The sequence below is a fragment of the Neofelis nebulosa genome, chromosome 12 (genome assembly GCF_028018385.1).
Source record: "Neofelis nebulosa isolate mNeoNeb1 chromosome 12, mNeoNeb1.pri, whole genome shotgun sequence".
In the NCBI taxonomy this organism is placed as follows: domain Eukaryota; kingdom Metazoa; phylum Chordata; class Mammalia; order Carnivora; family Felidae; genus Neofelis; species Neofelis nebulosa.
Window position 1 is genome coordinate 4176242 of NC_080793.1, and position 12421 is coordinate 4188662.

General features: G+C 54.4%; 1 protein-coding gene across 15 annotated transcripts in view; it reads left to right on the forward strand.

Annotated features, from left to right (window-relative positions):
• The window catches only part of TSC1 (TSC complex subunit 1), a 50742-nt gene that overhangs the window by 31517 nt on the left and 6804 nt on the right, over nucleotides 1-12421 (forward strand). For 14 of the 15 annotated variants that reach the window (XM_058693681.1, XM_058693682.1, XM_058693680.1 and 11 more), the window contains 12 exons: nucleotides 105-280; nucleotides 984-1099; nucleotides 1416-1527; nucleotides 2011-2129; nucleotides 3740-3809; nucleotides 4466-4570; nucleotides 4829-5387; nucleotides 6415-6458; nucleotides 7043-7209; nucleotides 8088-8270; nucleotides 9138-9248; nucleotides 10164-10286. In XM_058693681.1, coding sequence (XP_058549664.1) covers nucleotides 105-280; nucleotides 984-1099; nucleotides 1416-1527; nucleotides 2011-2129; nucleotides 3740-3809; nucleotides 4466-4570; nucleotides 4829-5387; nucleotides 6415-6458; nucleotides 7043-7209; nucleotides 8088-8270; nucleotides 9138-9248; nucleotides 10164-10286 — 1885 coding nt within the window. The remainder of the gene's footprint in view (nucleotides 1-104; nucleotides 281-983; nucleotides 1100-1415; nucleotides 1528-2010; nucleotides 2130-3739; nucleotides 3810-4465; nucleotides 4571-4828; nucleotides 5388-6414; nucleotides 6459-7042; nucleotides 7210-8087; nucleotides 8271-9137; nucleotides 9249-10163; nucleotides 10287-12421) is intronic. The other variant, XM_058693690.1, reaches the window with a different exon arrangement.

A 12421-nucleotide genomic window follows, 5' to 3' on the forward strand; every position in this document is an offset into this window, starting at 1 on the left:
CGGTCCTAGCTCTGTGCCGGCCCCGAGTTAGCATTCTTAAGCCTTTGGTTGTTTGAGAAAATGGATTACACCTTGCATTTCTTAACTTGTGTTGCCTTCTCCAGGTGGAAGAGATTAGAAACGCACGATGTTGTGATAGAGTGTGCCAAAATCTCTCTGGACCCCACAGAAGCCTCGTATGAAGACGGCGACTCTGTGTCCCCCCAGGTGTCAGCACACTTTCCTCATCGTGCGGCCGATGTGGCCGCCAGCCCTTACGTCGACACGCAGAATAGCTGTGGTGAGAGTGACTTCGGTTCTTACTGCTCTACAGCTTTGTCTCTGGAGAACACCGTTGATTTTTGTCAACTTCATTGTCTCTTCCCGGAGTAAGACTTCACTTCAGCTCCTAGGAACGGTTTCCCAAATATTTAAAATTAGAATTCGCCTCCAGTTTCTCCTGATTAATTCCTCTGTCCCATTTAATTTAAAGTCCCGCATCCTCGATCTCCTGTATCTCCCACCCGACAGTTTGCCAGCAGACTCGGGAGTGGGTTTTTAACACGTTTCCGAAAAGGATAAATACTCGGCTTCTAGGCAGGGAGTCTTTCTACATTCATTACAGGCAGTTGTAGTGAGGCCCTGCGGGCTGTAGCACTGACCCAGTTCCAGTGAGTCTGGACGACGTAGAATTGGTTTCTAGAAAAGGTGGGCTTATCCATAGGCAGTACCCATTACGGGTATCATCCCGGCTGTGCTTTCTCAAGGCTGTGCTTTCTCCCCGCTGACGCTTCCTTGGACATTAGCCCTTACTGAACTTTATTTCCAAAGAGCATTTAAAGAGCCGTGCAGACGTTACTTCGTCCCTGGTGCCTTGGGAGTCCCCTTAGTTTTTTTTTAAATGTGCATATCGTCTAATGGTTTAAAGTGCCGTAATTTTTTTCTTTTCCAGAATAATCTAAAGTCACACACTAACCTGCTGTGCTCTTGCCCTTTCATTGTAGGGAGTGCTACCTCGACCCCTTATTCCAGCTCTCGGCTGACATTGTTAAATACGCCCGGGCAGCCACCTCAGACTCTGAGTCCCCCATCAACACGGCTGTTGGCTGAGCCGCCACAAGTATGGTGTTAAAGAGCGCGCCTGCTCGCTTCTCTCCTTGCTGGGGAAGTTGCCCATCTGGGTCGGGCTTTAGCATGTGGTTGGGAAAATCTGACACTGCTCATTTTAGGACTGGTTTTCAAGGATGCGTGGTATTAGGGCAGTTAGTTACTGTTGCCACTTGGGTTTCTCTTGGAGTCTAGATTTACAGAATGCGTCTTGTCTCGCAGTGGAGCCTTAATAAGATGCCTGTTTCCGTTTCGTCTTGGATAGACTAAGGCTTGGGGATGGCCTGGTGCTCATTTCTCATTGCTGACGTGCCTTATTAACTTCCCAGGCTACTCTCTGGAGCCCATCTATGGTTTGTGGTATGACCACTCCTCCAACTTCTCCTGGAAACGTCCCACCTGACCTGTCACACCCTTACAGTAAAGTCTTTGGTACAACTGGTACGTGTGTCTGGGGCTGGACTCGGTTGCTTGGTCTGGGCCTGCTGGGTAGGGCAAGGAACTGTCTCTTAGGTCTGATGGTGAGTTTGGGCTGCTGACACTTGTAAACCTGTTTTTGTTTTGTTTTGTTGTTTGAGAGAGAGAGAGGGCGCAAGTGAGCGAGAGGCGGGGAGGGAGGAGAGTTGGGGTGCAGAGAGAAAAAACGAGGGCTCACCTGGTGTGGGGCTCAAACTCGAGAACCATGAGACCACGACCCGAGCCGAAGTCAGATACTTAACCGATTGAGCCACCCCGGTGCCCCAGTAAACCTGTTTTGGACGCTTGATGCGAACCTTGGGGCTTTAAGAACATAGAAGGTGGACCAAAACAACAACTCTAGATCCCTGGAAAGTTAAGTCTGGCGGCTTTCTTTACAGTCCGGTTGGAAAAAATTCAGAGTTTTCTAATAGGCTTAGTGATGGTGTGTGTGTCGTCTGTGAACAGGTGGAAAAGGGACTCCTCTGGGAACCCCAGCAACTTCTCCTCCTCCAGCCCCACTCTGCCACCCAGACGACTACGTTCATCCATCCGTCCTGCAGGCCACGGCCACGCCCCCCAGGAAGGTACGCTCGTGCTCGCCTGCGGTCCCTCTGCCTCCGCACGGTGACCCACGGGCAGCCTCGCCCTGGGAAGGAAGCTTGTTACGTCAGGTGGAGTCTGGACCTGAAACGTGATGGGTTTGGATCAGAACAACTGGAAATACTGGCTAAAGGGCAGCTCTCGCACTGTGATCTGCTGACCCCGGGACCCCAGAACCCTTTTCGGGGACCCAGTAGGTCGACTGCCTTCACAGTAATACTAACCTGCTCCGCCCTCCTGACCCGGTCGGCGTTTGCTCTCGCGTGCAATATGGTGGGCGGGAACAGCCGGCCCCCGGCACACATCAGGGCGGGCACCAAACCGTCCGGGGGCACGGCCTCCTTCTTCCTTAACGTGTTTCTTCAGTTTAAGGGGGGGAAGATAAAAAACCAAAAACACCAGTACCTTAAGAGTCTCTATAGAAAGCAATAAAAGTGATTAATTTTATGACATCGCGACCCTTGAGACCACGTACGTTTACGATTCTCTTTGATAAAACACAAGCTACTTCGTGGGCACTGGTGCCGTTACTTGAGTTGGTGCTGGACCGGCTGCGTTTTTCATGGAGCACCGGTTTTATCTGAAGGAACGGTTGACAGACAGACAGACTGACTGCGGTTATGCAGACCTGAGTAGGAGACAGGCCATTGCTTACGTGACCAGCTGAGCCTGTCACTTCAAAATAGACGATGGACAGTCTTTGTTGCCAGTGATAAAATTCACCTCTCGGGCGAGGTCAGGATACGAAACGGCTGCTCTCTGCTACCATGATCTGGATGGTGTCCCCGAGACTTTTGTGATGAGACTGGAAAGTCCTGGGGATCTTGGGGAATAATTGAGTTTTCGATGTCGCGTGGTGAATATTTGCACGTTGGGGAGCTCTGCGCCATGTGGCGAGCCAGCGCCTTTCGAATGTTTCCGTGCGTGGCATTACCAGAGGCGGCGGATGTAAAGGTGTGTTCGGGGTACCGAGCAGGCCAGTGGATTCGAACGCAGGACGAAGGGCAGGTGCCACGGCTTCAGAGTCCACGCTGCACCTAAGTTCACGAAATGACTCCGTCAGGTCTCAGTGTGATAGGAAAGATTAAGTCTTTGCGTGGCTGCTTAACACGGGGCCTAGCGGCGTCGCCAGGGTAGCGCGGGGCAGGGCTACAGGGAGAGGCAGGGCGGGAATCTGCCGTCCAGCCAGGAGAGCTGGCAACACGGAGGACACTTTAGTCTTCTCACTCGAGTTCTTACTGTTTTGTGTTGGGAGCTATAGTCGCGTTTCATAGAAGGTTATGTCGTTTGTGTTTACACGTAGTGGGTTTGTTCTTTTTAAGTGAATTAGTAAGTATTTAAAAAACTTCTTGTTTTGATTTCTAATACGGTTGCCTATCAATAGATAGAACCCCATAAAGGAAAAGCTCACGGAACTCTCAGTTCTTAAGACTCTAAAGGCATCCTGGTACCAAACACTTTGAGAACCACTGAGCTAAACTTTAAACTTCTTTATAACGTGTTAGCGCTTTAGCGTTTTAGGGTATTTCTCTTACATAAGAGAACACGTACGCAGTTTCCTGCCTTGTCACGTAAATGATGCCTGTCTTTTCAGGAAGAGAGAACAGATTCAGCAAGGCCCTGTCTACACAGACAACACCATCTTCCGAATGACAGAGGATTAGGTAAGGTCTCTGGGTAACACTAGGTGTTGCTTGTCTCCTCTTGGGTTAGATGTGGAAACAAGAAAATTCTGGAACACCACAAACGGTGAAGCCCAGAGATAATGAAACATAATCAGTTCTAAAAACCAATCTAATAATAACATCCAAAAAAGTGCTTTTAAGCTATTGCGGTGGAGTGCCTGTGTTTTGCACTGGTCAGACGGTTTTATCTGTTCCCTGAGACCTTAGAATAGAGGATTTTAGGGACGCCCGGGGGCCGCTCAGTGAAGCATCTGACTCTTGGTTTCGACTCGGGTCATGATCTCACAGTTCGTGAGTCTGAGCCCCTCATCGGGCTCTGCACTGACAGTGCAGGGCTTGCTTGGGATTCTTTCCCTCTCTGTCTGCCCCTCCCCTGCTTGCTCTCAAATAAAACTATAAAAAAAAAAAAAGATTTTATTTTCTGTGGGATTAATCTTCCATACCTTTAATTAGACCCTTGATTATAGCTTTCTGGAGTAGCTCCAGGGAGAGCCGCTCCGAGCGCTGCTCCGAGCGCTCCTCCGTGCACTCGGCAGGACGAGTCGTGATGGCCGTCTTCTGCAGTGGAACAGCTTTACGGTTGTGGGGGTTACCAGTGTGTTTTTTTGACTCGCGCTGTCTTTGTTTCTCTTTAGAAGAGCTATCTGGCAGCAAAGGTTCTGTCACTCTCAGTGACCTTCCAGGGTTTCTAGGGGACCTGGCCTCGGAAGAAGATAGTGTTGAAAAAGATAAAGAAGAAGGTGAGGTGTGGGATTCTGGGCTTGGACGGGATCGCCACTCGATGACAAAGCGCTCATTGTGCCCTAAAACCGGGATTTAGTGTCGACGCTCCCAGGCTTGCTGGGCTTTTCTTCTCCAGGGGGTAGAAGATGGGAGTCTCATTCTGGGTCTTACGTGTCGCTCTGGGTGGCACTCGGCATCACACAGCCCCGCACGGCCCGGCCTCGCCCAGATGGCCCGTTTACAGTGGCGCCTCCTGTCTCCCTCCCTCCTCTCAGCGGCAATATCTAAAGAGCTCTCCGAGATCACCACAGCTGACGCCGAGCTCCTGGTTCCTCGAGGAGGCTTCGACTCTCCCTTCTACCGGGACAGTCTCCCGGGCTGCCCTCGGAAGACCCATTCGGCCGCCTCCGTCGCGCACGGCACCAGTGTGAACCCTGAGCCTTTAAACTCCTCCCTGGACAAGCTTGGGCCTGACGCACCAAAGCAAGCCTTTACTCCCATAGATCTGCCCTGTGGAGGCACCAGCGAGAGCCCTGCCGGGAACAGGGAGCGCCAGGCTTCGCTGGAGACCAACATCCTCACTCCCAGCCCTTGTAAAATCCCGCCTCAGAGGGGCGTGGGCCTTGGAAGTGGGCAGCCTCCCCCTTACGAGCATCTTTTTGAGGTGGCGTTGCCAAAGACCGCCCATCACTTCGTCGGCAAGAAGACCAAGGAACTGTTAAAGAAAGCGAAAGGAAACGCGGAGGAAGACCATGCGCCCTCTACCTCCCCAGTGGAAATACTGGATAGACTGATACAGCAGGGAGCGGACGCACACAGCAAGGAGCTGAACAGGTAAGGCCCCGGCCCGTTCTCTTCCCTTTCAATGTCCGGTTTCATCAGAAAATACAGGCAGTCAGGGACGGGCACGGGACTCGTTCCCCGTGCTCATGGAGGCAGCTGGCTCCCCCGTGTCTGTCAGTGCCCTTCCAGTCTGGCACCTCTGCGCGTGCGGGACTGTGTCGCGTCCACACGCACCTGACCGCGGCGGTCCCGGGGCCGCCGACCCGTGCCGCCGTACTGTGACGAAGCTCAGACACATTCACGGCTGCTCCGAAAATCGGAGGATGAGGTTGTGGTATTCAGGTGGCACAGGGAGGTTTGTCCCAGCGTTTCCTTATCTAGCTGTAGATTGTTCTTTCTGTTTTGGTGGCACCGCTCCTTGGAGGGAAGGTAAAGTCGGCAGCATTTCGGTGTGAGGCTGGGGTGGCCTGCCCCCTCCTCCACACCCGCACTCACACGTAGGGTTTCTTAGACGAATCCTGTCCAAGCCGCTGTTCCAACCCTTCATTTATTACCCTTTGTACCGGTTAGCTAGGGAGGGGGTAAGGGAATCCCCAATCCAGAGCCTGAATCCTCTGCTGTTGCTAAACAGGGTCTCTAATATAATAACCTCAGGTAGAATTTGACAAGAGATTTCTCTTTTTGAATGAGATGTGGTGTAACACGCTCAGCTAAATTACCTACTTTCTCCTTAAACTTGGCTACTTGCCCGTGTAGTGCAGTGCAGAGGGCTGAAATAGCCGGCAGTGTGTTTGATCACTCCGTCGCCTTGGAGAGCCGAGCAAAGGCCGGCCTGAGCGCGCACCGAGCGAGGGCCCCTCCACCCTGGAGACTGGGTCCTGCTTGGTGTGGGCGCCGGCCCTGCATCCGATGTATGCTGCTGCCTCGAACTCCCCACAGCCCTGGCTATTGGAACTTTCTTATCCCTCTGATGCTTTGACCGCAAGGGAGGGCTCTAGCCTTGCTGCACTGAAAGGCCCGGAGGAGGTTTCCCAGGCGAGCTCGGTAACTTTGTTTCACCCCAAACCTTTCTTCCTAGGTTGTCTTTACCCAGCAAGTCTGTCGACTGGACCCACTTTGGAGGTAAAGTTGTTACTTGAGCCCCAAACCCAGCCCGTGTGGGTCCTGTGTGCTTGCCGCCTTTTCTGTCCCTGGAGGAGGCATGCACTGTGGGAACGGGTCTCCCCTTTGCTACGGCTCCAGCTGGCATATCTGCTCGGCCTCTAGCGTGTCAGGTGTTGGGAAGCCAGCATTTCCTACTTTTGACAAGTGGCCCATGGCAAGTGCCTGTGAGTAGGAGTGCAGAACGTGCAGCCCTCCTGCCGGGCTTCCCTCGAAAAGACCCCAGGGAGGCCAGTGGTACCAGAGACGTGCCTGGGGGAGAGCACGACAGGGGAGGGAAGAGAGGAGCCTTGAGTAACGGTGTGGGAAAGTCCCCGGGAGTCCTCCCGCATCGGTCCCTCTTGTGTTCCTTCAAAGCAGGGATGGGTAGTGAGTCGTCTTCCCCCTCTAACGAATGGCTGTTGCCGAGACCCACGTGGTCGTGTGCAAAAGGAGTGCTGACCTGTTTCTCGAATTGCGTTTCTTGGGCTAGCAGCCACGGGAGGGTCTCGATCGAACCTTCTGTAAAAGGCATCTCTGCCACCCTCCCTCTGCTTTAAAATCAGGCTCTCCTCCCTCAGATGAGATCCGCACCCTCCGTAACCAGTTGCTTTTACTGCACAACCAGCTGCTCTATGAGCGTTTTAAGAGGCAGCAGCACGCTCTCCGGAACAGGCGACTCCTCCGTCGGGTGACCAGGGCGGCGGCTCTGGAGGAGCACAACGCCGCCATGGTGAGCATCCGGGGGAGGGGGGGGGGGGGGGTTGGGGCGGCGGCTCGGCCGAGGCTGCGTGTGGTCTCGTGTCAGCACGACAGTCTGCAAACAGCCGCGGCTGCGTCGAGGCCCGGGGGTTCAGGCCTAGCTGTGCTCCCCGTGGGGCCAGGGGCCGCCGCTCGGTCTCCGAGGCCGAGACGTGACCAGCCGGATCCCCGAATTGGCTTGCCGCCCTCGGACACCGTGCGACAAGGGACCTGTTTGTTTGTGCGTAATTGGCTGTGATGACAACAGGGCCAACGGATCATTTTGTTTCTCCAAATATGAAACCGGCTCTCCTAAAGCTGTTCTATGGCAAAAATCTCGTAGCACAGTTGAGAAGCCAGTTGGACCTGGAGGCTGAGCCATGGCTCTACCACTTACCACCTTAGGAAAGTGGTGACGCCTCTCGGAGCCTCTGTTAGCCGTTCTGTAAAATGGGAATGAGAACAGCAGCACTTGCCTTTTAAAACGTAAAGAAGTCACGTGACTGCTTGTGCGGTGCCTGGGTGGGTAGTCGGTAAACGTTCCTCGTTTTTAGTGACCTTAATTGATAGCGTGTATGAGAGGTCTTACACCAGAGCTGATGGTTAGGGCTTTTGAAGGTACTGGGGGCAGTCGGCCCCTGAGAAAATTTCTTCTGGCATCTTGTGATCCGTTTGCTACTGTGAAATTGGTTAACCCTTGACCTCGAGCCACGCTGGACAGTTGTCAGCTGGCGGACGCTGGGCCCGGGGTTCCCGTGGCAGGGTGGCACGTGGCCGTCTGCATGAGACATCCGCGGTATGCCTCGTCCTCGAGCCTCACCGCCCACGGCGGCAGACGGCTAAAATGATCACATCCTTGGTCCCCGTCAGAAAGACCAGCTGAAGTTACAAGAGAAGGACATCCAGATATGGAAGGTCAGTCTGCAGAAGGAACAAGCCAGAAACAGTCAGCTGCAGGAGCAGCGAGACACGATGGTGACCCAGCTCCACAGCCAGATCAGACAGCTGCAGCACGACCGAGAGGAGTTCTACAACCAGAGCCAGGAGCTGCAGGTGCGGGCGGCCGCCGGGCGGGGGCAGCCGAGGGAGGGCGCCAGGGCGCCTTGTCCGTCGCAGCCAGCACGCGGGCTCTTGTCTCCGACGCCACCGGACGCGGGTTTCGCGTCAGGCAGGGCCTCCCAGCTCTCTTGGTTCCTACAAGCCTCCCTTGGCGTTTGGGGAACTTCCCTGGCGTTCCACAGCCAAGGGAGACACCTGACGGTTCTGCTCGTTGAGCAGATCTTGAGCGACTTAGTATTTACGTCCTGATGACGCAGTCACTGTTTGAAAATCACACACGTAAATTTACATTTTTTAAAATTTCGTTTTTAAATGTCCACAATAATTGACCAGTGCCGTGCCTGCCCGTCTGGCACCGCGTGGAGTCTCAGATCTTGGAATCACATTGGAGACTGGCGCCCTCATTTCCTGTTTCACGCTGGTTTTCACAGGGCGATTTTTATCCCCGCAAACACCCGAACCCTGCTTTGCAAAGATATGACATCATCCCCAGGGACTAGCGAGCACATCTGATCCTGAAACCCTGACCTGCCTCCGGGGCGTAGTGCGCACGGTGACCGACAGATGTCACTGCGTTTCCCTCAAACACTCACAGTCTCCTCATGGCGCCGCTGTGAGTTTGCTCTGCAGCCCCACGGCTCTGCGGTGCAGAGTCTGGGGTCCAAGATCTTTTCGTTCTTTTGCCAAACAAATCAGGAACTCCAGAAATGAACCGTAGCTGAATTTTTGAAACTAAGAAACTAAATCCCGATGGCCCGAGAAGAGTAGAGCAGTAGAGAACCTGGGCTTTCCCGCTTGTCTGTGGGCCGGTGCCGTGGCCCGCGGGTTCTGTGTAACTTCGTGGCCCGTCTCTTTGGGCAGACAAAACTGGAGGACTGCAGGAACATGATCGCAGAGCTGCGTCTGGAGTTGAAGAAGGCCAACAGTAAGGTGTGCCATACCGAGCTGCTGCTCAGTCAGGTCTCCCAGAAGGTAAGAAATGGGGCGGGCGGGGTCTGTTCTCACACAGCTTGCTGGCGCGCTTCCTTCCGATGGGGCCTGTGCGCCAGTGGCCGGGGTTCCCCCCAGGGTTGGCCTCCCGGCTCCACCCCCCCAGAGGACGCTGGGCAATGTGTGGAGGCGTTTTGGTGCTACCGACACCGAGCGGGCAGGGGCCTGGTGCTGCTAAACCCCTTCCAGTGCGCAAGACGGTCTCCGCAGCACATCTGTCTGGCCTGAGCCAAGTGGGCGGGGTGGGGGGGAAGGGGGGCAGAGAGCGAGGGAGACGCAGAGTCTGAAGCGGGCTCCGGGCTCCGAGCTCCGAGCTCCGAGCCGTCAGCGCGGAGCCCGACACGGGGCTCGAACTCCTCAACTGCGAGCTCGTGACCCGAGCTGAAGTCGGACGCTCGACCGACTGAACCCCCCAGGCGCTCCGGAACTCTTATTTTTAAATCCTCGTTTACATAAACTTGAAAAGTTGGTTCACAGAGATTTCTTGAGCTAGGATCCCTCCCTTGTTGGGATTCACTGCACTGTGTAGAGATCACTTATGAAGGAAATAAGTGAGTTTTCATGGGCTTTAACCCTGGACATCGTGTCCCTGCGGTGACTGTCGTACGCACGCCTGTCCTTTCCGGGCATCTTGTGGGTGGCCACTCTGATGACGTGCATCTGGGCTGTGTCCCCTTTGCACAGCACAGTTTTGAAGTGCTCTTCTGCCCATTTTCGTTGCCCTCGGACGCCCTCCTCCCCGCCAGCCGTCCTGTGAGGGGATTTGAAGCCGAGGGAGCGGTTCTCGTGCCCGAGCCCCGAGGTCACGCGCTCCCGGCTGGGTGCTCTCTGATGCCCGCTGGCCTGCGTGGCGTCGCGGGGTCTTTCACTTTGCCTGTTTCTGTGCTGTGGTCACAGCTCTCGAACAGCGAGTCGGTCCAGCAGCAGATGGAGTTCTTGAACAGGCAGCTGCTGGTCCTTGGGGAGGTCAACGAGCTGTATCTGGAGCAGCTGCAGAACAAGCACTCGGACACCACAGAGGTAGGCCCGGGGCGGGGAGCCAGGCCCGGGGCGGGGGCGGGGCTCGTAGGCCGCGGCGGTACAGATGTTTCCCGAGAGCCCGCTCAGCGTTCTTGGCGGCCGTCCCCCCCCGCGCCCCCGCCGGCCTGCTGGGGTGAGCGTCCTTGGCCGTCGCACGAGCTGATGGCCCCCAGCTGGCTCGCCGTGAGACTGAGTCAGGTGCAAGTGAAAGCAGCTCGTGGGAGTTGGCACACAGTGGCCGGCAGGGTCTCTCTTCTGCCCGTGCCCGCCCCAAGAGACGGAGGGAGAGAGACAAGGAAAGAACGGGGAGCCGCTTCTGTTGAACAGAACTCTCAGGACTGGGGGCATACGCCAGTGTACGTAACTCTTCTTCCTTTCAACGTTGGGTTTAATTTCAGCAGATCGTGGTTCAGTTCTGGCAACAAGGCCGGCATCGGGATGATCTTACGTTAATTAGCGACTCACCCGTGGTGTTGAGGCAGAAGTTTTGTGTCACTTTCTAAATAGCCTTGGGTAATGTTAGCGAACGAGTTGGGAATGAGTTGGAATGGAATTTTAATGGTAAATGTTCAGATGCTTCCTGTCACTAACTTCTCCATCACACACAGGCTTTCTTTTCAGGATTTCTCGGGCTTGTGCTTTGTAAAGCATCTTTCTGGGCCAAATGTACAGAGTAGGCTTAGGAGCAGAGAGATGTAATTTTCCTAATAGAGTTACTCCTTATTCCTCAGCTCCTCTCAGCTATCAGGCTCAGACTCCCTTTAGTAGGACGTTTAAGTGTGGAACTTTCTCTAGAAACCAGCCACCAGTCATTCTGGAAGTCTAAGGGGTTTGGAAAAGACAGAGGGGAGACAGACCTCAGGACAGGAGAGCCCCGAGCATCCTTATTACTCATTCGCATTCCTGACGCCCCCGAGAGTGCCGCTGGGCTGGCCTCTGTGCTGCTGTCCTTCGGCTGGAAGGCTTGTACTCTTGGGGCCCCGAGCAGGCCACCTGGCCTCTTTGGGCTCCGTTTCATCGTCCCTGAAATGGACGTGCTGACCCTGACTTGTAGCAGTCAGGATGCCTGCCGCTGTAAGCAGTAACAACAAGAGGGACCAAATTGGCTTAACGATAAGGAGTTGCATTATTTATTTCGCTTGACAAGAAGTCCCAAAGCAGGTGAGTCCTGGGTTGGTCAAGTCAGCAATTTAGGGACAGCATCAAAGAGCTCAGTTCTGGGGTGCCTGGCTGGCTCAGCTGGTGGAGCATGTGACTCTTGATCTCGGGGTTGTGAGTTCGAGCCCCAGGTTGGATGTAGAGATTACTTAAAAGCAAGAAACCATAAAAACAAAACCCAGTTCTTTCCGTCTCCGGCACTACCTGACCCATCGCGGCACCCTCGTCCTTGGACTCACTGTGCTGGTGGTTGCAAGGCGTGAGCTGCGGGTGCAGTGGTCACAGGTAGACCCCACGACGTCCCACGGAAGAGGAGAGGACACTTCCTGCGGGTCTCACACCAGACGTCCCACCCTTGTTACCAGCCAGGGTTGTGTCGTGTGTGCCCATCCTTAGCTCAGCCGTTGCCTTGAACCTGCCAGGATTTGCCCTTGGGCCTGGAGTCAGGCTTTCTGCTGTTCAGTCAAGTGGGGGAGGCAGGGTGGGTATCTGAGAGGTTGGGCATGGCTGGTAGGTGTTGGTGTAACACGTCACGGGATGATCGGGAAGGTTAGTGGAAGCACGCGGATGTTCCGAGTTCCGTACTTTGATTCTCCATGAAGAACTGCTGTCATTTAGGTCAGAGGTCTGATTTGTTCACCTAACGTGAGCAAGTCTGGAGCCCTTGGGCACAGCCAGCATGGCCATGTGATCTGGCGCCCAGTTCTGAGCTTAAATCTGTGGCCTTTCACGCCAAGAAAACATTCACCGTTATTCTTTGAGGCCCACCTCCATGGAAGCTCTTTGCCTTGTTCCTTATGGTGTATCTTTTTGAGAAAAACAAATCTATGTAAGCTATATGTGTATCTTTCCACAGTAAAAACACACAAGGCAAATATAACACATGCTTGTTAGAAGAGCGTTCTTTCTGTGTCTTTTCTGAGCGTGAGTGTGCACTTGTCCTGGGTTCAGCTGGTTTAGTCTGTCAGCAGGCCGGC